The sequence below is a fragment of the Setaria italica genome, chromosome V (assembly GCF_000263155.2).
Source record: "Setaria italica strain Yugu1 chromosome V, Setaria_italica_v2.0, whole genome shotgun sequence".
NCBI classification, from domain to species: Eukaryota; Viridiplantae; Streptophyta; class Magnoliopsida; order Poales; family Poaceae; genus Setaria; species Setaria italica.
Window position 1 is genome coordinate 9409387 of NC_028454.1, and position 23935 is coordinate 9433321.

Here is a 23935-nt window from a genome sequence, read left to right on the forward strand (position 1 = left end):
TAAAAAATGCGTGCCTCGAAATTTATGAAATTCACTTTGAATAAATTTATGCAACTGTAAAGAGATACCTTGAAAGTTTGAACTCGATTTGTAGCACAAGTTCTACTAGTCCTACTGTCCTAGAGATGAACATTTTCAGCCAAATACAAATCACGCAAAAGAAGGAAAAAAAAAAAGAGCATACTATGACAATCATGCAACGCTGGCTGCACGAAATGCACGAATGCAGTTGGCTAAAGGATGCTCCGAGTCCGAGTAATTCACAGATTCTTACCAGATAGGATCATAGAAGTGATAAAGTATATATTGATTGTATCATTTGTTCATTTACAACAAATACATGCTCGCAAAAAAAAATAACAATACACGATGTAAACAGTTGCCAATCAATTTATAATGACACAAGTGAGAAACAAATCGGTGACATCTTTCACTACCCTCCAAGTTCAATCCATCAGAACTGAACTGCCATTTATTGATCCACATCTCGATAATGATTACTTGGTGAAAAATAACTATGATCTTTTTTCTACAACATTGCACCCCTCGGATGCCTTCGACTGGTCCTCTGCTCTTCCATTTCATTCATCCAGTCAGAAAGCCGGAATATACCCTTCCACAATAGGTACAATCCAGCAGCGATAATCATCGATAGAAAAATAATCAGCAGCACTCTCAGCACGTAGGTCTTGACTTCCTGCAACATATAAATTTGTCATAAGGAGCACTTTTTTCCTCAATGAAAGCAGCACATTTGTATTGTATAGTACACACCTGGAATTTTGATACTTCAACCTCTTGTCCACGATCACGCCGCTTCCTGCGTTTGGGCACATTTGCAACTTCCATAGCGGGAATCTATAAGGAAAACACAGGAAATGAGCGAAAAAGCACCAATAGCTACAAATTTGATTGCTTGATGGCAAAAACATTGCAAAAAATGACAGAATTAAGATATAAAAGGTTCTGTATTTAAAGGTGTAGCATTTAGTACCTTGTTCTCCTGGGTTTTCCGGAGATGCAACTCGGAATCTTGCACCTTCACCTTCTTCTTGCAGTCTTCACCACAGGCAAGTAAGCCAGCTCCAAACTGACTTTTGGGCACTTCTTTTGGATCACGACCAGAATTGCGGTATTCCTTAAGGACATCTTGGCATATCCACTCTTGCTTCAGCGTGTTGCATGCACAACGGACATTGACCTTGATAGATAGAATGAGATACCATAGAGTGAGTATGATAAGTATGATTAAACAAATATAATTTAACCGCAGGTTCAAACTGTAAACAAACTTTGTGCTAAATAGAACTTCTCACTGGACTACAGTTCCAGCAGATAAGCATTGTAGCATCACAGATTAAGCACTTTGTACCAATTGACATTACTGCTAGTCGTTCCACACTAAACACTCTGAAAGTCTGAATATGTATGTTGAGAGACTCAAACCATACCTTTTTCATGCACTGATCAACCGATGGGCATGTACCAGGGTGACATACTTCTGAGCACAGATGGGAACAATTTGGTAGTTTCCTGTTCAAAAAATATGTTCAAATACTTGATACAATATAAACAAAGTTATGGAAATTTGTGTTCAAGATTAGTAACAACAGAGTAGTTCACCAACTTCAAAACAGAAATAGTAAGGAGCCAAGAAGAGATTTAGCGACTGACCTATGACATGGGCCGCCACACGACCTCACTTTAACCTGTTCTTTAGCTTTTAAGTTGTTAAAATACACACACTCGAAAGCATGTACCATAGCACCACAATGGCATGGTTTTTTAACAAGGACTTTGCAAGGTGGACAATCGCTCGGATGGCATCGCAAAGGGCAACGATGTGAACAAGAAGGCTCCCTAACCTGAAACAAAACATTAGAGTCAATATCCTGCACCAAGCTTAAAAGGCATACGGAAATGCAGTAGCTTCTTCACATTAAGCTTTGTAAAACAAACTAAAGTAATGTTGTTTTACATGAAAGAGAGTAACAAACCCTTTGACAAGGAAGGTTGCATTGTTCACAAGGCTCAGCAAGTGTGCTCTCTTTACTGACAGATGGTAGAGGATCTCCTTCAGGTTGATTCAATGGGACCTCTAACACATGGCAAGATTTCGTACAATAATGGTTGCCACAAAGAAGAGGATTCCCACATAAATTTTGACAGGGAAACGGCCTCCATTTGGAACAAGGCATCTGCAAGAAACAGAAATGAAGTGTGTGTTTTCTGTATTCTGGTTTGCAAGCAGTCATCTGTGTGCACCACACAACAGAGGAAAAGGGGGGGCAGTAATAAATCAACCAAAAGACTACAGTATTAACAAAAACTTACAGCGCGTTCTTGGCCAAGATGTTGCCCAAAGCATGGCACTACAACCACCTCTTTGCATGGTGGGCACAGTGTTCCAGGTGTACATTCTATGTGCTTTTCCATTTTCTTTTTTGTTGGTTTTAGTGTGAACTCGGGGTTTGGAGGAGAAATAGGGCCATGACACCTGTGTAGTATGTGAAAATTGTCAAGGCATCAGAGGAAGTGAAAGTACGAGCACCATTCAATGGCACATCCATTGTAGGTGAAAGTGAAACACATACCTTTCTTTACATATGTGGCCACAGGAAAGTTCTTCACCACAGGTCAGCTTGCAAGGTGGGCAGGCTCCATAGTGGCATTTGTGGGGCTAAGGGAAGGAATCAAATATCACATCAATTCTGAGAACCCATTTGTAACAGCAAAAGCACCCAAACCTACTATTACAATTATAAATTGCATACAAAGACAGTGCCAAACAACTGAAATAAAGATATCTAGACTTTATCACATGAAACCAATGTGTATATATTATGGTTATACCCGTAGAAGAAGACAGAAGATTACCCGACATTCAAGCTTGTGCCTGCAAAGGCGAGGTATGTTGCATTTCTTTGAGCATTTCTGTGGTTTCTGATTCTTTTCAGTCCCACAAGGAACCTGCAATAGAATTTGCTTATTAGTCTCGGTAATAAAACTTAGCAACAATGGTACAACTACTTAACACGATATACAGAAGTTGAAACAGGAGACACTTCTGAAGTTTTATTCATTTCCTTTTTAATGAGTAATTTGTGTGCGATGGGCCTATAAAAAATTTTTAGCAAACAACCTTATCCAATGAAGCAGACAGCAGAAACATAAGTTATTCAAAGGAAATGAATGACAGAACTGAGAGTCTACCGAGTTCAACCTCAAAGCATGTTTTCCCACAGGCGCATGAAATGGTCTTCATCAGAGGACAAGGTGAACAAGCACCTCTGCCAAACAACAAGCTAGACGTTACTATCTGTCAGCACATATATGGCAGATTCGACATTTTGGCAAAGTGTGTTGTGCAAGTACATGGCTCAAAATGTAAATTGATTTGGGGTTCAGAAAGTACCTGTGGCATGGTGAAAGGCATTTATGGTTCCCACATCTGAGCTTCCTATCACAAGTCTACAAAAAGATATATCTTTCTTTTAGTGCATGATAGATCTAATACCATAGCAAAAGGGAGAAAAAAAAGATGCACCTCAGAGCAGGGTGGGCAATCGCCAGCACAGCAACGTCGTTTACAAGCATGGCGGCCACAGTTTCGCAAACGTTGGCATTTCCTTTCACATGTCAATTCTTGGTAGCATGGCACCTGATCAGTGCATCACATGAACAAGAGAGCTTAAGAACTTGCATCCGAGTACTTCACTAATTAATAGCATAGAAGTATCACGAGCTATAAAATTCAATATTAGAGGAATTGCTTGTTGCACAACATACTTGACCAATTTGAGGACAGTGGAAAATAAGAAGTCACTACTTAACTAACTGTTACTCTGTTAGGTCATTTGCATATAAAAGTGTAAAAAATAAAACTCTGCCATCCAAACGAATTTAAAGCACAGAGGCATCCAAACATCCAATTGTATTATGAGAACTGATGCTAGTAATGTCTCTAAGCACTATCACTTGATTTTTGTATTATGAGAACTGATGCTAGTAATGTCTCTAAATTGAGTTTTGCATTTTTTATGGTTTGATCCTTCACAAACATGCTGTATAAGATCAAGATACATACCTCCTTCTTCAGACCCCCACAACGGCAGGACTTTGTGATCACAAGCCGACAAGTCTCATCACAAGGACCACGATGGCAGCGCTCAGGGCACCTGTGTCGTCCGCAACCAAGCACCTTCTCGCAAGTAGACCCACATGTGGCAGCCTCTGCATCACACTCCAACTTCGGATAATCTTTCTTCCCACACGGGCAAGTGCGCCGACCTCGGAGTGGGCATTCCCCACACTTACCCCCATGGCACCCCCTCTCACACTTATGCTTCCTGCAATCTAACATCCCACCACACTCCCTCTTGCACTGGAAAACCCTTTCAGAGCACAATTTCTCCTCCATTGTCTCTCCACACTCACATTTGTGTTTCCCCCGCACTGCACACGGCGGGCAGGGCCCATCATGGCAATTCACCGGACACCGGTGGAGTCCACAGCTAAGACGTTTGTTACATTTCCCTGCACAAGAGTAACGCTGATGTGCGCAGCGTCGAGGCTCCCAGTGTGCCCCACAAAAGCACGGCGCATTTGGCACAACAGCCGGGCATGGTGGACACGGCCCTGGGTGGCACAGCAGTAGGCAGGTGTGTTCACAGCCGGAGTCGAGATTTGCATTGAGGCGGCGACCGCAAACATCGCCGCAGGAGTGGGGGAGGATCCAGGGGTCCGGAGCCGGGTCTGCAGTCTTGGAGCAGAAGCAGAGGTAGGAGGTGGGGGTCTGGGACTTGGGGTAGGCGAAGCGGCACTTGGGGCAGCCCCAGGTTGGGCACGGCACGGCAGCGCCGGAGGCTGACTGGTGGGCCCATGACTGGATGCAGGGGAGGTGGAGGATGGCAAAGCAGGAGGAGGAGCATGACCAGACTGGATCGGAGGGGCGGATGGGGTCGAAGCAGATCAGGCACGGCGGCGATCGGCGGCGCGCGGCGGAGGAGAGGAAAATGCCGACCTTCGAGAGGTCGGCCCCCTCGCCGGCGACCGAGAGGTAGGCGGAGACGACGGAGGCGGTCGCCGAGTCGGAGGCCGTGAGATCAGCCTCATCCCCCGAGGAGGACGAGTAGGAGGAGGGATCGGAGTCAGAGACCGCGGTAGGGTTCGCCGCCGGTGGCGCGGGTGCCGGCGACGGCGAGGGTGCTGGTGGGCGTGGGCGAGCAGTGGCTGCGGCGGCGGTGGAGGTGAGGTTCGGTTTGCGGGAAGATGATCCGGCCGCGGCGGCGGTGGGGACGCGGTTTGTCTTGCGGGAAGAGGATCCGGCCGCGGCGGCAGCGTAGGAGGACGGCATGGCCGGCGGCGTGGTCGTCGCCGGAGACGGTGGTGGCGGCGAGCGCGAGATATGTTTTGTTTTTTTTTTTTTGAGGGGGACGAGCGCGAGATATGTGAGCAGTGGCCTTTTTGCAGGTCGATCCAGTGATCCACGATATTTTCCTTCTCTTTTTTATAAATTGGGCCGGATGTTTTGTGCTTTCTTCATATACTTGGGCTTTGGGTTCATCTGGCTATGCCCCCCAAAAAAAACAGCAGGTCAACAGCCCACAGAAGTAGTCCTGGGCCGAGGTTTTGCAATTTGTTGTTTTGTTCCGTTCTGGGCTTAGTTGAATTCTTATCCATTTCCCTATACACAATTTGGTTTTCAGTTCTTCCCTTCTTGGCGAATGCTCGCAATTTGCTTTTTTTCAAAAAAAATCTCTGGTAATTTACATGATTTTAGTCCGAAAGTACGTTTCCAACTAAGCACAAACCGGAATATGTAGTCGTAGTGGAAACTGGAAACTAATACTTTTGAGCTTTAACCAACTGCACAAACAGCAAGAGTGGTCTTTGACTCTTTGATCAATTCAGCCGTCACTTTTATGGCATGATAGGAGACTAAGGAAAGAATTAGAGTTTTAAGCATTGTTTGAGACGAGATTTTTGTTTGGGTAATTCGGGCATTACTGCAGTGAAAAATCTTATACGGAGTACTTGGATCTTTAGTCCGGACTAAAATTCATATCACATCGAATATTGGAAGACTAATTAGAGGATTAAACAGGAGCTAATTATAAAGCTAATTACAATGAGCTAATTATAAAACTAATTACACAGACGGAGGCTAATTCGCAAGACGAATTTATTAAACCTAATTAATCCATCATTAGCACATGTTTATTACAGCATCATATTATCAAATAATGGACTAATTAGACTTAGACCCCGTTTGGATCATTGGAATTGAATTCCATCCTAATAATCATAATTTAGACACAAATTAATTAAGCTAATATAATTATATGTGGAATATAGTTGTATATTATAGTTGGTGATATGGGAGAGATACTTGTATACTGCACTTCTACTATAGAGAAGCGAGTCTAAGAGCGTGCTATAAGAATTGAATTCCATCTAATAACCATAATCTATATAATCAATTTCCATCTCCCACCCCATGAATTTAAGATAGGCTTATATCTAAACTTTGGAAAGTTGTGGAATGACACATTCCAACATAAATTAGCCTACTCCATTAAATAGATTCCAATTCCTTGAACCCAAACGGGGCCTTAACAAATTTGTCTCGCCAATTAACACCCTGCAATTAACTTTATAATTAATCTATGTTTAATACTCCTAATATCTGAATATCCTATGTGAGAAATTTTAGGAGGTTCTGGAACCAATCACCCCTAATATTCCCCTACTCCGGCGACTCTGCTCAAACAAACACCAGTTCTACTACCGTACTACGTACTTCGTAGGTCATATACTCCTAAACAATACGAACACTGACAGCTCAGTACTGGAGAGACAGCGACATGGTACAGGCGCACACCACACACGCCAACAGAAAACAAAAGGTCAGAGCCTTATCGCGACAGCTCGTGCTGACCAAAGCAGCGGCGGCGGCCGCTTTGGCGGGGGGAGGAGGTGCAAGCGAGCGCCAGGCCAGCTGCCACGCGCCGTTACGGCTGCTGCGGCGCCGGCGCGGCGGCGTTGCCGGCGTGCCCGTCCTTGCGGCAGCCGAAGTCGTGCACGGCGAGGTGGATCTCGGCGGCGGCGAGGAGGAAGTGAACGGCTTGCGCGGGGCGGAGCAGCGCCACCACCCCGCGCATCGTCTCCAGCCGCAGCGCGTCCGCCATCTCCAGCACGCGCTTCATCCCGTCCGCCTTCGTCTTCATCTCCCGCTCCATCGCATCCGCGTCCACCCCGCCGCCGCCGCCGGCGAGCTCCAAAATCTTCGCCGTCGCCAGCGCCTCCTGCACGCCCCTCTCATCAGCTCACTGAAGATCTTTTTTTCCGTAAAAAAATCACCGAAGAATCGATTTATTTGACTCACACCTGTGCGCTCGCGGCGGCGTCCTCGATCTCGCGCTCTCTCTTGATGGTGCGGCGTTGCAGCTGGTCGGCGTCCTGGAGCTGCCCGGCGCTGAGGTCGCCGAGGTCGGCCTTGAGGCTGCCGCCGTTGAGGAAGGCGGGGAGCTGGTGCTCGAGCTGCATACCCGACTTGGTGTACAGCAGGTGGAGCGCGGCGGTGGGGCGCCAGCCGCCGCACCAGAGGAAGAGGTTCTCGGTGGTGGAGGTCCAGGACGGGGTGAACATGCGGAGCAGGTCAACCGCCGCCGCCGCGGCCTTGGTGCGGTAGTAGTGCTCGTAGTGGCCCAGCACCCGGTCGGCGAGGCGGCGGAGGTCGGCCTCCCGGGTGGGCGGGTCCGCGGACGCCGCGGCGCGGAGCGCGGCGAGGTCGCGGGACTGCTCGGCGATCCAGGACTCGAAGAACCTGGAGAAGGACTCGTTGGAAGGCGACAACGACGGGATGCTGCCATTGCGGCCGCCGTGAGCTTGTGGCGCCGGTGGCGGTGGGGTGGTGGTGGACATGGCGGTCGTTGTGGTTGTGGGTGTGGTGGGTGTCAATGTCACGGTGGCTTCGGAGGTAACGATGGGAGGGGCCCATTTATAGAGGTGGCCCATGTCGGTCATTGCATTGGGCCCCAGTGTTCTCCTTTGCCTTTTTTTTTCAAAATTGATATATGTTTACGGACGCTTTTAATTCAAGTTAATTTTTCTTACAAAATATACTGTGCTAGCATATGTAGCACGAGGTTCTAGGAGAAATGTTTATGTGGTCGGCAACGTTCCATGTAAGCATGTGGAGGTGGGACCCAGGCAATCTTGAGCCGGGGCGTCCTAGCTTGGTGCATCGCCCTTGGGCCGTGGCCTCTTGATTATCTAATCCCGTTGTTCTTTTCTACGTATGTGTACTGTGTACAAGCCCCGTTTTCCTGGTTATTTTATTTGTAAATTTTTCAACGTATGACTTTGGCATCTAGTGACTTTGCCCCTCCTTCCATGATAAAACTTTGGTAACCAATGTTCTTGCATGAAGTTTCAAAAATAGCTCGGCGAGACTGGTCTTGAAAACTAAATCACCAGAGGTTAAATAGTACATCTCGGTAATCAAGTCTGGTGTCAAGAACGACAATTTCCTTTTCGAACAAGGAGGCTAAAACTAAGCAAATGGAACATTGTGTTTGCAGGAACATTGTGTTTGAGTGCAAGTAACTAGTCATGAAAAAAATGGCCATACCTACCATGAAAAAAAAATGGCTAAACTAACGGTAATGCTTCCGTGAGAACGTCCGATCTAGTTAAAAAATATCGGACACCAGTCAACGGGTTAGACTCTTTGTCTCTCCTGCATCCTTATCCTCTGCCCCTCCTCCTTCGACCACCTATTCAGCCATTCCCCTCCCTTCTCTCTTTCTCTCTCTCGCCTCCACACATAAAAACTCTCTCTCTAGCATGCGCACGAGCTCAAACCTGAGCTCTGGTGGTGTGGCCCCTCCGTCGCGGCGTCGCGCATGGTCCTCCTTCGAGCGAGGTCGGTTGTAGCTCAGCCCTTCCCAGTATGAAGCTGTCGATAGCGCGGCAACTGTCCATGTGTGAGGGTCCTAGAGCTCGTCCATGGCATCAATGGCATCTCCATGATTCCACAGTGGTGATGGCCTGCCCCGACGAGGATCTTTTCTATGGCATTGAGTTCCTCTATGATGAGCACGACCTTATTGTGGGCAAACTACTACATGGCAACTGGTGAGTGCAGAGGCGCGCGATTTGGAGCCGTCGGTGCTCCGTTCCAGCAAGGAGGCCATCACGTCTCGATTCATTGGTAGGCATGTTGCGGGTATTTATTGAAATTGTTTCAAAAACATTTTTTTCATGTTGCAGCCTTGCAGGTGTTTTTCACCTAATCTTTTACAGAAATGTGTAATGTTGCAATAGTTCGTTTGATTTGTTGTGAGATACCTTTGAAAATGTTGCAATCACTTGATTTACTTGTACATTTACTTTAGATGTCTATGTATCTTTTTTTTAATCATCTCCCGATTATCTTTTTTTTTAGTTCGCACCGCTCTTTCTCTCTAAATTGCATCAAAGAAAATAGAGAGAGAGCAGATGGATCCTATCCCCTATGATAAATTTCATCTTTTTACGGCAAATAAAATGCCTTCTCGATCATGGTCCCCAGCGGCAACTCCCCCGAACCATATGTAAGCAGCCTCGTACGGCTCTTCCTAAGAAGGTCGAAGCCCCTCTCTACATAAAGAAAGGGGTCCATGTAGCTGCTGCGCCCGCCCACTGAGCAGCAGGTTCGATCCTGGCCGGGGATCCCGGTATACTGTACTAATATGTGTAGGTCCCTATAATTTGAGTGAAATTGTCATGACGTAAAAGGCATAACATGATCGCAGACATTGTCTGCTTGCAGATAACTTCACTAAATTTATATAAATAGTTCTCTCTCTGTTAGGATCTTCCTTTGGGACCAATGGTATTGGACATACAATCAGGTACACTGCATGACATCGCAACAATAAAAATAGGAACTCTGAGTGCACATTTCAGAAAACAAAATCAAGAGTAAACACATACAAGGTCTATATAAACAGACAGCACAATCAAAAAATTCTATGAGCACAGGCAGATTTAGCTGTTCCCTTTTCCCAATGGATATTATTTTAAGCACGAAAAGAAGAAAAGAAAAAAAAGGTGCGAAGTGTTGCAACAACTATTTTCATATGTTTCAATAACTGCTTTTAGATGTTTCGGTCAGTATTTGTATACTCCCTCCATATAGGAAAAGGGAGTTGTTTTGGACAGCGACACGGTCTTCAAAGCATTACTTTGACTCCTTGTTTTTATAAAAATATTTATCCAAAAGTGATATATGTATATATTTTATGAAAGTATTTTTCAAGACAAATCTATTTATATGTCTTTCACATTTTCAAACTCAACAACTTAAAAATTATTCATGATTTATATTTTCAATGTTTGATCCAAACCTTGTCCAAAACAACTTTCTTTTCCTATACAGAGGGAGTACGTTGTTGTAGTTTCTTTTCAGTTTGTTGTAGAGGTTGCAGGATGTTGCAAAAAATTTCATTTGTTGTTCTCCCATCAAATCGTTGCCCACGTTGGTTGGGGCAGACGTAGTCTGTAAGATATGAATGTTACGCGGTCTGTCGATCGATCCCTCGTCACGTGGGGCAGTGGGGGTTCTAAACTCAACTGGATACGGGGTCCACTTGTGCACCTTCCCACTAGCGAAAATCCGAAATAAAGCCATTTTTTATTAGAAAAGATTATAAAGCGATAAAAATCGTCAACTTGGGAGCGATCGGATAGCTCGGATTCCAGGGATGGAAAAAGGTGTAAAATATTTTTCTCGCCGGCACGGCACGCGCTGTTCCCCGGCACAGAGGCAAGCAATGCAGGTGCCGTGCAGAGCAGATGGAGTTGTTGGAGGGAGGAAGATCCACTTGCGGCCGCAGGTGAGGTGAGCTGCACTTGCGAGCTGCTCCGTTCCTGTCTTGGGAGCGAAGAAAGAAAAATAGGAGAGGATCAGATGAATCAGCAGCCGCAAGTCTGCCTGCATGGGCCGATGCCGCGGCAGGTTCCGGCCCCCGGTTTTGGCTTTCCACCTTCGGGGCTGGTGTGTGGTGTGTGGGTGGGTTCGCGAAGCAGCTGCAGGCTGCAGGCTGCAGCCCGGCCTGCGGCCACACCACCACAGCCGCGTTCGCAGGGAGGAGCGGTCAGCACCACCTCACGTGTATTTCCTCTGCCGGATATGGATGGATTGCGGCGTTCCCCACTTGCTACTGACATGGAAACAAGGGCCCCGGTTTCTTCTTCTTCTTCTTCTTTCTTGTTTCGCTCCAGAACACAGCGCCTTGGCGTTTTGTTCGCCGGTGGAGCCGGTCCAGTTTTGGTCGGACCGCGGCGGCTCTGTCGTCGCCGACTCGACGTACTGTGATCTCCCTTCTTATCTTCCTGTCCCAGGCCAGGCCAACTCTTAGCTCTACGGGGTTGGCAGCTTCTACCGTTCCACGGATCGCAGGTGCGTCCTCTCGTCTTCCTCGCTTCCAGTTCCAGATAGTGACGATCGCTGGTGCAGCAGTCATGGCCAACGAGTTCCCATATGGTCAGGTCAGCCATCTTCCATGCTTAATAATCAACTAACTGGTAATATGCCGCAAACTCCCACTCTTATCTTTGTCTTGGTGCCCTTCAATCCAACCGCGAGATTTTTTTTTTCGTTGCAGAATTAAAAGCAACAGCGGAAGACTTGACATAGTTTTGAACGGCGGAATTACGCGCGGAATGGATACAATTACCCCAGACCATACTATTGGACTAATGTTGTGCACATTCGTCAGACCGATGCTTTGGAGTAGCAAAGATAGTATGGTCGGAAAACTGAGTGTTTACAGAGGTGTTGATGCAAATTTGCCGTTTTCAGTATCAAAAGGATGGCAGGGATTGATAAGATAAGATAAGATTAGGCGTAAGAGGATAGAAAATGAATTTCTACTCGGTGTAACGTGCACAGCATGCCATGTAAATGATATGTGCACATATGGATAGGTATAGATCCGCAACGAACAATTTAAAAAGCTTCTGGACCTAGTAATATATTTTTCATGCTGACAAACCTAAGTGGCGTACCCTCGCAAGTTTAGAGGCTGCTTGTGTATTTTACTCTTTAGCAGACATTTTTTTTTATTATATAACTTGCGCCTAAACAGCTGCATCTCATGCCCCCAAATTCCACCAAAAATGGAACTGTCAACCGCCTGATCTGCAGGTGTTGTAGAACGAAGGAGCAGATGCGGCTGTTAAGATGGATACAGAGCGTGTAGGCCAAGGCATGAGGGGTGAACAAATTTTACTCTTCCTAAATTTGAATTGTGCTACGTATTTGATATTTATTATCTCCGTCCTAAATTAGAAATCGTTTTAGTTTTTTTAGTGTATAGATATTTGTATGCACTTAGAAAAAGCCAAAACGACTTATAATTTGAAATGAAGGGAGTACAACATGTTGGAAATATGCGCCTAAAATACAATCCAGATTTTATATGGAGGAAAAATACATAGATAAAAATGATGCAAGCATATAACACATGTAAATAGGCAACATACTGACTAGAACAGGATTGCGCAGGGAAATTACTTAATGATTTTGCGCAGAATATAGTCGATCGTGTTGAAGTAGATGTCACAGAATCACCAAGCGGTCGCGTGTAGACGTTGCCCATAAACCTGATTGCCACCCCATGCAGGAGTCTCGCGGCAGTGGTTTCGGAGATCACGCTTTCCTTCAAGTCTGGTACATGCTGAACTCAAAGGTTGACGAGGCGCAGCAGCAAGAAGTTTAGCATAGCGAAAATGGAGTGCTCGAGTTGGGAGGCGAGCATGTGACAGCGTGCCTCTCAACCAGGATGTCTCCTAGTGTTATAGGCTCTCATAGCGCATCAATTCCCCTCATCAAGCAATAGAAACTGCCCATTTGAATGACAGAAATTGCTACAATCAAATAGCGCACCTTATTACTGTTTAAAATGGCAGTTTCAATCACATTGAAGCGTCATTAGGCTCAGCATATAAAAAATAGAACCTGCACAAATAATAGCCTCCATACACGTACGTGTTGTGCTCGTCGCAAGTCACAAGTCAAGCGAAAATGCGCGCGAGCTGCATGCGTGTAGCAACAGTCTCCTTCTCTCTCATTTGCACCTATTTTGCATAGAGAGGAGACTCCCATATTTAAGCAAGACAACCTTTTCTTAAATTAACAATATAGGACTAAAGGTTGTGCATACTTTGAAATTTTTCAGATTGGACCAGACACAAGCCTAAATCCACCACAACGTAGGTGCGCATGATCTCTACAGAAAGATGCAAGTGAACCCTCCTCGTGTCATCCTAACGCCACATTTCGAGCGCCGATGCTCGTCAACTGTCCCAAGCCACAAGCCCTCACAGACGGCATGCCAAAAATAACCAGTCCGCAAAGGATTCAAATCGAAGGTGCAGATAGCCTTGAAGAGGTAGCAAAATCTGCCTGTGGTTGTCTGGCTCAAAGTCAGGAACAGCAATCGCTTACCCAAGAACCAAGATTGTCCTGCATGCAGACCTGCACTGAGAGTTTACCACAACATTTTGGGATACTGGACCATGCTGCAACAACCGGTGGCGATGACAGGGATATGTTTCCAGATGAGTCGACGTACAACTGAAGGGGTGGGCAATCGATTTCTAGTCCATGTTGCCGTAATGCAACTGCAAGACTTCGAGCATGGAAAGCTCATTGCGACCTTCTTGATTGATTGATTTGGATTTGACAAATTTTAACTGAACGTCTTGTTTCTTAGTTCTTACACTTCCACAGGTTGTAAAGCTAGTTTTTCTTTGTTTCTTGTTTTGAGAAAGAGGTTGTAGAATTAGTTATTGTTGTACCATGTAATGTTGGTGCATATTTTCCTGGATCTCGTGGAAAATTGTTTCTCTCTTTGCATTTTCATCGTGTCAATTTTTGCCAACGAATGTGCTTCAACATTGCTCTAGTGATTATTCATGGAACCGGGCAGGTGAACTTTATCTTCCTGAGAGCAGTCTGATAAACTAGTGTTTTCACGTTTCTGAATAAAACCCTGATAAGATAATTAAATACAACGGGGTACTGAAATATACACAACTCATATTTGTTATTTAGTAGAATTACATAAAAATGGAACGACAACATTACACGACAATACTCCTAGCAATTGCAATGGCAAGGAAGAAACAATTCATCCAAAAAATGGCCAAAGTAAAAGCGAAACGAAAAGACCGACAAGACCTGCAAACAAAAAAAAAGTATACAAAAAGATGGCATGGATGACGTCATGGAGACCTCACACTCTCGTCGCCGTCAGCCCGTCACTACAGCCCCCACCACACGCCGGCCAGCGCAAGAAGAGCCGCCGCGAGGCCACCCCTCGTCACCCTCGCCGCGGCGAGCGACGCGGTCGCGTCCGGTGACGCCTCGGCCGCCTCGGGCGAGTCCGCAACCGATGCCGGCGTCTTGCCCTTCTTCTTGGCCGGCGCGAGCGGCGCGGGCGCGGGGGCCACGGCCGGGCCGAAGAGCTTCGCCGGCAGCAGCACCTTGTTGACCTGGTAGACGACGAGGTTGTCGCCGGAGTAGAGGTCGTTGTCGACCGTGGCGTTGACGACCCCCGTGGAGATGTTCGCCTGCTGGTTGCCATCGGAGGTGATGTTGAGCGGGTACTCCCCCGGCGAGGCGCTGCCGGCCTGCGTCCGGAGCGGGTTGCTGACGGTGTCGAACTGGGACTTGGGGATGGCGGTGGAGACGACGTGGTACTGGACCAGCGCGTTCTTCTCCTGGTCGGAGAGGGAGTTGAGCGTGCCGGAGGGGAGGGAGGTGAAGGCGTTGTCCGTGGGCGCGAACACCGTCAGCCCGTTGCCGTTGTTCTGGAGCTGGTTGTCGATCTGCGACGCCATGCCCGTGGACTTGAGCAGCCGGATGAAGGTGTTGAACTGCCCGCCCTTGGCAAGAATGCTGGTGATGTTGGTCGTCCCGGCCACCGGCGCCGGCGCCGCTGGGGTCGCCGGCGTCGGCGTGGCCGGTGCCGCTGGGGTCGCTGGCGTCGTGGGCGTGGGCGTCGCCGGCGCCGCCGTGGGGCCCTGCTGCGCCGACGCCGTGGCGGCGGCCACGCCGAGCACCACGAGCACGCGCACGAGCCTCCGCATGGCCTGCATGGTGATCGCTACCGCTAGCTAGCGACTGCCTAAGTGCAGTGTGCACCCGACGCGACGCGATCGCAAGCAATGCAGTGGAGCTCGATCAGTGTGGCAGGGAGGCCTGTGACGCGGCCACTTATAACGAGGTTGGGGGCACACCGGCACAGGGCGCAGGGGCATGAGAGGAGTGAGCTGTAAGAGAGGTGGTGGGGGTAAGTCAGATACAGTTACGGGGCACCAAACGGGTGAGGTGAGCTGCCGAGGTGGAACAGCCTAACAGCCGGGGTTGCTTCAAGCTGCAGCGAGCCAGCAAGTGCAGTGGGGATGGAGTGAGTCACAGGAGGGGGCTCAGGTTTTTTCCTCCTCTTTCTGACCATCACAAGGTGGAAATGATGGTGATTTGCTTGGTGCGAAGAGGGTTAGTGTGAGGACTGATTAGCTGCAGCGATCTTGCCAATTTAACGGAACTTGGAACGGGACAAATGAATGAAATGGCGCATCAATTGCCGCGCCATTTTTTTTTTGATGTTTGGCTCTTTGCCGGGCGAATAGCAAGGATGATTTGTAATTTGGGTCTTGTTTAGTTGCCTAACTTTGGGATGTCCAAAATACTGTAGCAACACTGTAGCGTTTCGTTTGTATTTGTGAATTATTGTCCAAATATTAACTAATTAGGCTCAAAAGATTCGTCTCGCAAAGTACAACAAAACTGTACAATTAGTTTTTGATTTTGTCTACATTTAGTACTCCATGCATGTACCGCAAGTTTGATGTGATGGGGAATCTTCTTTTTGCATAGTGTCAAAGTTGGGATTTGGAGGTGAACTAAACAAAGCCTTGGTAGAATTTGTTATTGGACAACTCGAATCGATAGGTGATTTACAGTTCTGGAAAATGAAGTAGGTACTCGGGTACAGTACTAGGTGCAAGGTTTCACAGTTGACTGTCCACTAGCACTTCAGCAACCATGCTGTTACGTTGGATGAAAATAACTAGGATGATCCAATACTCCGTGATCAATCCAATTATCCTAATGGATCCATAGAGAGAGGAAGTGCAGATCAGGATCTACCAAGGCTCCTCTGCTCTGTTCCTCACCACAAAGACACTCTGTCCAGTGGTGTCACCAAATCAGATCGCCAGGGAATATTTCAGGGACAAAAGTAAACGAGCAGCTGGTGCATTTCTTTCATCATGAATAGCCGGTGCATCTAACGCATGATCTCCAGAGGGCAGGAAAATGGTCCAATAATTCTCCCAGCTCGGCAACAAACAAAAACGACTACGATCGAGTTGCCATCGTGCACGGCAGGTTCCGGTGTGCTCCGGCCTGCTACGACGCTAACACCCGATCCAACCGTCTCCATCAGCACGGTGGCGCATCCATGTACATGCACAATTGCACAGTTTCTGATGGCAAAGAGCAGAGAGGAGTTCTCAGCCTAAAATGCTAATGACCAGCAGAGTTGCAGCTTAAACATCTCAGCTAACATTTTAAAACAGCTTGTAACCGAAGTTACTAGGCACCAACGATTGCCTCTAAGCAACTTCACCATCGAGTAGAACTTGTGATCTCAGAATTCCTGCACCAAACCTATCATCCAGGAAAGGTAATGCTGGCAGAAATGCACCTCGCAACTAAATTAAAGTGTCGGCAAATTCAAAAGGTCACGACATGAGCATGTAACCACTTGATGGTTAATTTACTTTTAACTTGATTGTTACAGTACAATAAAAGAATTTGGGCTTTACTGCGACCCACGGAATAACTGATTTGAGCATTTATTTACATGGCTAGGAGGGAAAGAATTAGAATGGGACAATATGACCTGAGCCTAAAATGAATGGATCGAGGAGCACAATTGCTGCTCCTCTGGTGTCCTAAGCCGCGGCTGCTTTGCACACCGGGCATGAATTCTTCGTCTGCAGCCACTTCTTGATGCAGTCGGCATGGAAGTCGTGGTTGCATTTCAGTGTTCCCAGCACATCCTTGTCTTTGTAACCCTCCTGCCAGAATGCATCCATAGGTCAGAATTCGACAGTTTCAGGCCATGGTTTATGGACATCAGTTAAACACAGGTATTGAGAAAATGTACCAGGCAAATGACACAGCTCCCATCATCTTGGTCATCTTGATCGTTTTGTGTTAGGTCAGAACTGCAACAGACCACTTCTCTCACACACTTAGCAATTTTTTCATCAGCCAACCCTGTGTTGACATTACCCATAAATTCTCCCAAAGCCAAGAGCTCCTGCCGGCAATGAAATGTAAAGTTAATAGAAAGGATCAAAATTCTGGAGCAAGAAAGATGAAGAAACAAGATGTGGTATTTACCTCATAACTCATGTTGTCAATGTCCAGTCTCATGTTCCTGTGGGGGTCAGCTGCTGCTGCTCTTGATTCGTAAAAGACCAACTGGTCCAGCATCATAAACCGCTTCACAAACAGCAGCAAGATCAGTTTCAAGTTCTACAACAAACACTAACTCAATTTCATGAAACAGGAAAGAAAAAGCTATCTACCTCAGCCTCGAGCATCAAAGGATGAAGAGCATAGTAAGAGCTCCTAGCCCTTCTATTCCTTCCATTGCTAGCATGCCCTACAGAGACATGCCTTCCATGCCTAGAAGATGCAGCAGTTCTGGCAGGTAATGGTTGAGCGATCCGCATGGATGTAGAGGTAGCTGCAGAAGTAGCAGGTGGATAGCTCCGAATGACCGCCCCATGGGGCATTGCTCTGGAGCCAGAGGAAGCTGCGGGAGCTGGATGAGGGTAGATGGGAACAGAGCCACCATGAACAGTTCTAGGAGCATAGCCACCATTAGCAAATGTTGCACTGCCAGATGATGGGACAGTTGGAACAGCACCAACACTTAAGTTGATGCTTCCAATAGCAGGATAGTAAGTCCTCTCCAGAGCTCTGCTAGTGAGTCCTGGTGCACCTACAAAATCCATCAAAACTCCTGCACTGTAAGTATCAACAACAGAAAACTGTGATAACATTGGACGGATGGGTTTGTTCAATTCAAAATCAATGACAGGTAACCAGTGTTTTAAATCAAGCCATGAACGCGACTACCAACGAAACTTACAAGGATCGAGTTCGCTTCCACGATCTCATGTTAGAAACAATATCAGATATCTAGCGTATTTAATTAAGCACCGAATACAAACCTGATGGTACAGTTCTTGCTGGCACAGAAACAGGTGCTTGGTTCCTTTCCACTGATGTACCTAGGGAAGCACTTGCAGCTGAACCAAATGATGGCAGATGAATGGTGTTTGCTGTGTAAGTTGGAGCTGGTCTGGGTTCCAGTGAAACATTATGATTGTGCCGTGCTCTCACATTCCTCTGAAATCCTTCTTGATGGATTAAGTGTTGGCCATTCCAACCACTTTGCCCAATGCTTAAAGGCATTTGAGGAAGAAAGGGCTCAGCAGGTGGAGCAGGATTTGGCTGCACTGAGTTAGATAACTGAGTATTGGAAGAGCTTCCAACATAATAACCATTAGCACTGAACCCTACAGGGTTTATGATGGGATTTTTTCGTTTCATTGCAGTCCTTCTGTTGTCCATATGGGAACTCACTGGAGGAAAGCCTTCCTCAGATCTATGTGGATAACTCACAGCAGGCTCTGCTAAATGGCTGCTGGAGCTTCCAGCAGGACAATGAACAAAGGAAGCATGTGCGGTCCCTTGGTTCCCAACTCTATAACCTACAGGTTGCACAGCATGACTTGAAGATGGAAGGTCATTTGATCTAACTGTCATATTCCCATGACTTGAAGGATCAATTCTAAGAGGTGCATCACTTCGACGGTGCACTAGAAGCTTCTGACCTGAGATTAGAACAGAAAACATTACTTATTTTATAACAATTATGATCAATGCACAAAAGTATAGTGTATTGGATTCAGTCCAGCTACCTAAAGGCAGGGATTCATTGTGTGGAACATTCTTGGGTTGAATATGATCCATCTCTGGCAGCTGGATATGGCTGTGGTTACTTCTAGCCATAAAAAAAGAAGTCAGGTCTGGCCGCCCTTAATCTGGAAATGAAAATAAAATCTATATCAATAATCCAGCATCAACATATAGCATTAAAAACTTGAATGAAAAAAATAAATTGCCATGACGTTATCACCAATATTGCTAGGTTACTGATATATGCTGTGTAAGCTATCACAAAATAAGTGCCGAAATCATTCAAGTTCATTCCATATTTCAATGTTTGATTGCCAGTACATGAATCAAAAAACAAACACAATTCTGAAATGAGCATAATGAGGGACAGCAAGACAACACAACACAAGAATCCAGAATTTCAATCGATTCATAAAACTGCAAAGGTCACACTCACACCCAAAGCAGAACCACCCTTATGAGACATTTACATAGTCGAATCACAAATATGCAATCCATATGATACTACCTTTACTCGAGAAGTAAATGGGCTACAAGGTTTTAGACCGAATCATTCACATCCCTTGACAGGTAAATGTAACAACTGGTAAGCTGACTGCAGAACACTGATTTGGACACTTTGAAGTGCCCTCATCGTCCACAATAATAGAGCAATATATACAAACTGCCAAGGGGACTTATCTAGTTAAACCCAGCGACATGGCACCTATAAACAACGCAAAATGATCCATCAAATGGATTTACAACCACATTGTATATCACATTATTCTTTCCAATCTTTTTATACATTGTTATTAAATATATAAACCAAATCAAACAAAATAATTTTACTTTACATACCAGCAAACATAATATACAAAGAGAAAAGAACAAAAAGAAGAAAGAGCAGATTGCAAATGGAAGAAGAAATGCTCAAAGCTACAAGCCCAGATGTCCCCAACTATGTCATTCCTAAAATTCTCTCTGGATGTGCTTCTGCCCTTCCTCTGTCCATTGGTAAATCCACCTCACTCCAAAATCAACAGCTATCTAGCTTGTATTCCTTTCTGACATGATTCATCTTGTCAGAAATAACACTCCCAGCATGCAAAACTGGAGACAAGCTGCAGCTTTAATCCTGTGTATGAGTTCTTGCTTTCTAGTTCTACATAACTAAGAGGTTAGAAAACATCTTCCCTACGCATGATCAATTTCATAACAGTAAGTATTGAAGGATATGCTAAATCAACACTCTGATTGAACTATGCTCACTACAACCTAACATTTCACAAATGACAATGTCAGGTTCCATGTTTACACTATAAAAGTTTAGATGTAAGTAGTTAAAGCAGCAAATGTGATATGAATATAAACCATCAAAAGAACAGAGTTAATCTTTAACCAACACATCACATGACCAACAGCATAAATGACTACCAGATAATGTCCCGATAAGACATCAAACGAGTGAACATCACACAACATTCAGACAATCAGATGTCTAATGTAGCTGAATCACAACCACCACATTGTATTACTACGAGGACAACACCAATGACATTGGAGTATGCCTAAGACAGGTGTTCCGAAGGCACGGTAGTATAAACTGGGAGAAATGCACCACAAATTCCTACTGTAGCATCTCGGCATCATATCTGAGTAGTCAAGTAAACAAATGCAGACAACCATCATATCCATCTACCTGAAGGTAGTACATTCTAAGTCAATGGAAATCAACATGTCAAAACAGAAATCACACATCGAAGGGTCACTGGATTGAAAATCAAACTCTAATAGGCCCGAAGTCACATTGCTAATGCTAAACATCAGCCCTGCATTCACTTCAACATAAGAAAAAATGTTTCGTTTGCCATTTTTACACCACACAATGTTTAAGTGGAAACTACAAAGCATGGAACGAGGATAAGTCGAAGATGCAGAAGACGTGAAAATGGATACCGGAGCAGAATAGTTATGCAGATTTGAAGAGCTACCAGAACAATGCTTAGTAGCGAAGGCAGAAAAAGGGGTGCTCAGGGGTATACCCCCTAAAATGGAAAGTACATGCTCAGTTCTAAAAAAGCAATCTTTGTCCGTAGAATTAAACTCGATTAACTACCCTTTTCGAGAAACAATTATGGTAGCTTAGCTCTCATGATGGCTTACCAGAAAGGAACATCCACCTATCCGCAATGATACGAGTCCACATGACCAACGAGATTGTAGAATCAGAATCCCAACCACACACCCCATCCATCTATCCATGACGATTCCTCGAAACACCTCGCTACGACTCTAAACATCTCTAAACGAATCAACGAGCGCGAATCGCATTCCTCAGCTCGGCGCGCCAAATCGCCTCCATGCCCGATGGAATCGCGCCATCCAACGGGCCAGCACGCACGAAAACCGACGCCTAGACCCGGACTCTCGGATAAACGAGCATCTAAGCCGGAACAAACCACCGATCGCTCCATACCACCGGTCAAATCGCACGAAAACAGCAGAATCAGGCCGCAAATCGGAGGGCCGTACCTCAAACGCGAGCCGATCCGTGGTCCCCGCCGAATCGGCGACGAAATCCCCCGGGCGCCGGCGGTAGGGGGATTCCTCGGGCGGTCGGGATGAGGAAGGAAGAGGTCGCCGTACGGCGGAAGCTTCGGGGAGGGGATGGGGTGGGGCGGAGACGCAACCCCGCGCCGCTGCGCCTGCCGCTGTAAACAAACAGCTGAATTTGTCCGTGTAAGGAAGGGGAACGGGGTGGGCGAGGAGGGTGACGGGGTATTTATAATGGCACGCAGGCACGCGGCCCGGGCGGGCGGAGAACGGGGAGGGGAGGCGGGGTCCGGGACGGAGGAGGAGGGGCCCGCCAGGCGGTGGGCCCCACAGACCTGTGGCTGGCCCGCGCTCCCTCGGCTCTCTCTCTCCTTTACGACCAGCGAGCTGCCACTGCCAGGATAACAAAAAGTTCCTTTCCGAGTAGACGTGAATTTTCTTTTCTTTTCTTTTCTTTTTTTGGGTCTCCGGTTTTCAGCTGGGCCCACGCGTCAGTCGGACTCGGGGGCCGGTCCTGACGCGACACGTGCTGTATCTGTACATAGCATTGGTGTGCCCCCTGATGGGCTCTCAAAAAAAGTTTTCAGCTGGGCCCACGCGTCGGTCGGACTAGCGGGGCCCGACGTGACACGTGTTGTATCGGTGTGGTACGTATCGTTGTGCAGGGGGCATGGGTGGTAAGACGTGACGTGAACCATCCATCGGCACGTAGAGTAAAAATTGCTTGTTTGACCGGCCGGCGGCCCGGCATGGCATGTGTCACGGACGCACGCCACGATGTCATGTACGAGTAGAAGAGTAGTAGTACCCCTTATTCGCTGCGATCCCTGCTGTCGTCTCTCGTTTTCGGCATGGGGGAAGTGAGGTAGATGGATACCGTGTGTGGGATGGCTTTGCCTTGCCCCTTTGTTTTCTCCAAGTTCACACTCACGCTCAATGGAAAACGGGGCAGGGGTCAGGGGATACGGTACAGGAACAGGACGGCTATGGAAAAGGCTTTGGATTCCAACCTAACGAAGTGGGGTGGGGTGGGGTGGGGGGGGGCGGGGGGGTGCGGGCCGGGAAAGTTGGAGGTTCGGCGTCAGGAGGAGTATGGAGTATTCACTCCGCGGGGCGGGAACCGATGGGGCCGAGCGCAGGAGGCGCAGACTGGCAGGTTGACCCCGGTGCGGGGGGCGATGACATGTCCCACACTTCCCTGAAACGGGGGGGAGTCCCGAGAGGGAGAGAGGGAGCCTCTTTTTGTTGCTCTCTGCTGGAGTGCTCGTGGCTACTACTCTTCAGGAATCACAAGTCTCCGGTACACCCCACACCCCAGAGGCCCAGACCGGTACTACACGAACCCTTCTCCTGCACTGCAAGCCGCAGGTGGGGCCCGTGAACAGCGTATGGTTCGTAAAGATTTGAGATTCCTCCACGCTTTCATGATCACCGAAAAGTTTCGTTTTCCTTTATCTTTTTGCCGGACGAAAATAAGTGATCGCACATTTTCCTTTTTCCTTTCTTCTGTCCGGCACGATCCTCCCCTAGCATTGCACAAGACCGTGCGGCTCAGGACGGACGGGCGGAGCCGAGGAGGGCTTTCCCAGCAAGGGAAGAAAGGTAGCCGCTGTACCTGTACTGGACCAAACGGAGCCGCTCTTGGATACGGCGCGGGGGCCCACTCGGCAGCGAGCCAGCGAGAGCGGTGGCCACTGGTCAGAGCGCGGGAAGGAAACGTGGCCGTGGCCCGCCAGGCGGGACACCAGGGAGGCAGGCAGGCAGGCATCCCATCAATCGGCGGCGGCATGTGACCAGCAACCAGCCAGAGGCAGGCACGCAGGCGGGCGTCCGCGTAGTTATCGCGCCCCCGACGCAACGGTTCACGCTTGGGCCACCCCACCCAGCCGGCCGCGGCCGGAGACGCGGACCACGGCCACGGGGGGCGCCGCCCCCCCGTAGCACGCGAGGCGAGCGGAGCCAGCTGCGCGGCCGCGCGAGCTCCACATGGGTTTTTCCCTTTTTCGCCATGTGATCCCGTCGAATCGCCCGTTCCTTCCATCCGCTCGTCGTCCAACCCAACCCCCGAATACCAGAGCGGGCAACACGTCGTCCCCCCGCTGCGGGGTCCGTCACCGCCCCCGTCACGTGCGGCAGGGGCGCCCAGCGCCAGTGGGGGAAGGTGGTGGCGTGGGTGCGCGACCGCGACCGCGTCGCCCGTCGGGAGGCCCGGCGCTCATCGGGTGCGGTCGCCACCGCCCGCTCGCTCGCGCCACGGCCCCACGGAGACCCCGCCCCGGTTCGACTCGACCTCATCATCCGCCCCCACACCCCACTACATCCAGAGCATCCCACCAGCCA

At 47.7% G+C, this 23935-nt stretch overlaps 4 protein-coding genes across 4 annotated transcripts; all 4 read right to left on the minus strand.

Moving 5' to 3' along the window:
• Positions 1-280: 280 nt before the first annotated feature.
• On the minus strand, positions 281-5440 carry LOC101771637 (NF-X1-type zinc finger protein NFXL2). The gene is made up of 13 exons (XM_004968213.3): positions 4088-5440; positions 3548-3661; positions 3416-3471; positions 3224-3290; positions 2878-2970; positions 2595-2680; positions 2335-2497; positions 1998-2198; positions 1675-1865; positions 1452-1533; positions 995-1201; positions 775-858; positions 281-697 (listed from the first exon to the last, which is right to left on the minus strand). Exons 1-13 carry the CDS (start codon positions 5354-5356, stop codon positions 530-532), a joined length of 2781 nt encoding a protein of 926 aa, XP_004968270.1. The 5' UTR covers positions 5357-5440; the 3' UTR covers positions 281-529.
• A 1284-nt stretch (positions 5441-6724) lies between these two features.
• LOC101772040 (protein DOG1-like 2) lies at positions 6725-8319 on the minus strand. The gene is made up of 2 exons (XM_004968214.4): positions 7390-8319; positions 6725-7307 (listed from the first exon to the last, which is right to left on the minus strand). Exons 1-2 carry the CDS (start codon positions 8026-8028, stop codon positions 7014-7016), a joined length of 933 nt encoding a protein of 310 aa, XP_004968271.1. The 5' UTR covers positions 8029-8319; the 3' UTR covers positions 6725-7013.
• A 5695-nt stretch (positions 8320-14014) lies between these two features.
• LOC101772444 (fasciclin-like arabinogalactan protein 11) lies at positions 14015-15258 on the minus strand. The gene has a single exon (XM_004968215.3). The coding sequence runs from the start codon at positions 15151-15153 to the stop codon at positions 14317-14319; it is 837 nt and encodes a 278-aa protein (XP_004968272.3). The 5' UTR covers positions 15154-15258; the 3' UTR covers positions 14015-14316.
• Positions 15259-16811: 1553 nt separating this feature from the next.
• On the minus strand, positions 16812-21785 carry LOC101772851 (E3 ubiquitin-protein ligase MBR1). Its single transcript, XM_014805239.2, has 7 exons — positions 21575-21785; positions 19063-19185; positions 18310-18975; positions 17659-18077; positions 17471-17572; positions 17232-17387; positions 16812-17142 (listed from the first exon to the last, which is right to left on the minus strand). Exons 2-7 carry the CDS (start codon positions 19151-19153, stop codon positions 17017-17019), a joined length of 1560 nt encoding a protein of 519 aa, XP_014660725.1. The 5' UTR covers positions 19154-19185; positions 21575-21785; the 3' UTR covers positions 16812-17016.
• Between the last annotated feature and the right edge of the window lie 2150 nt (positions 21786-23935).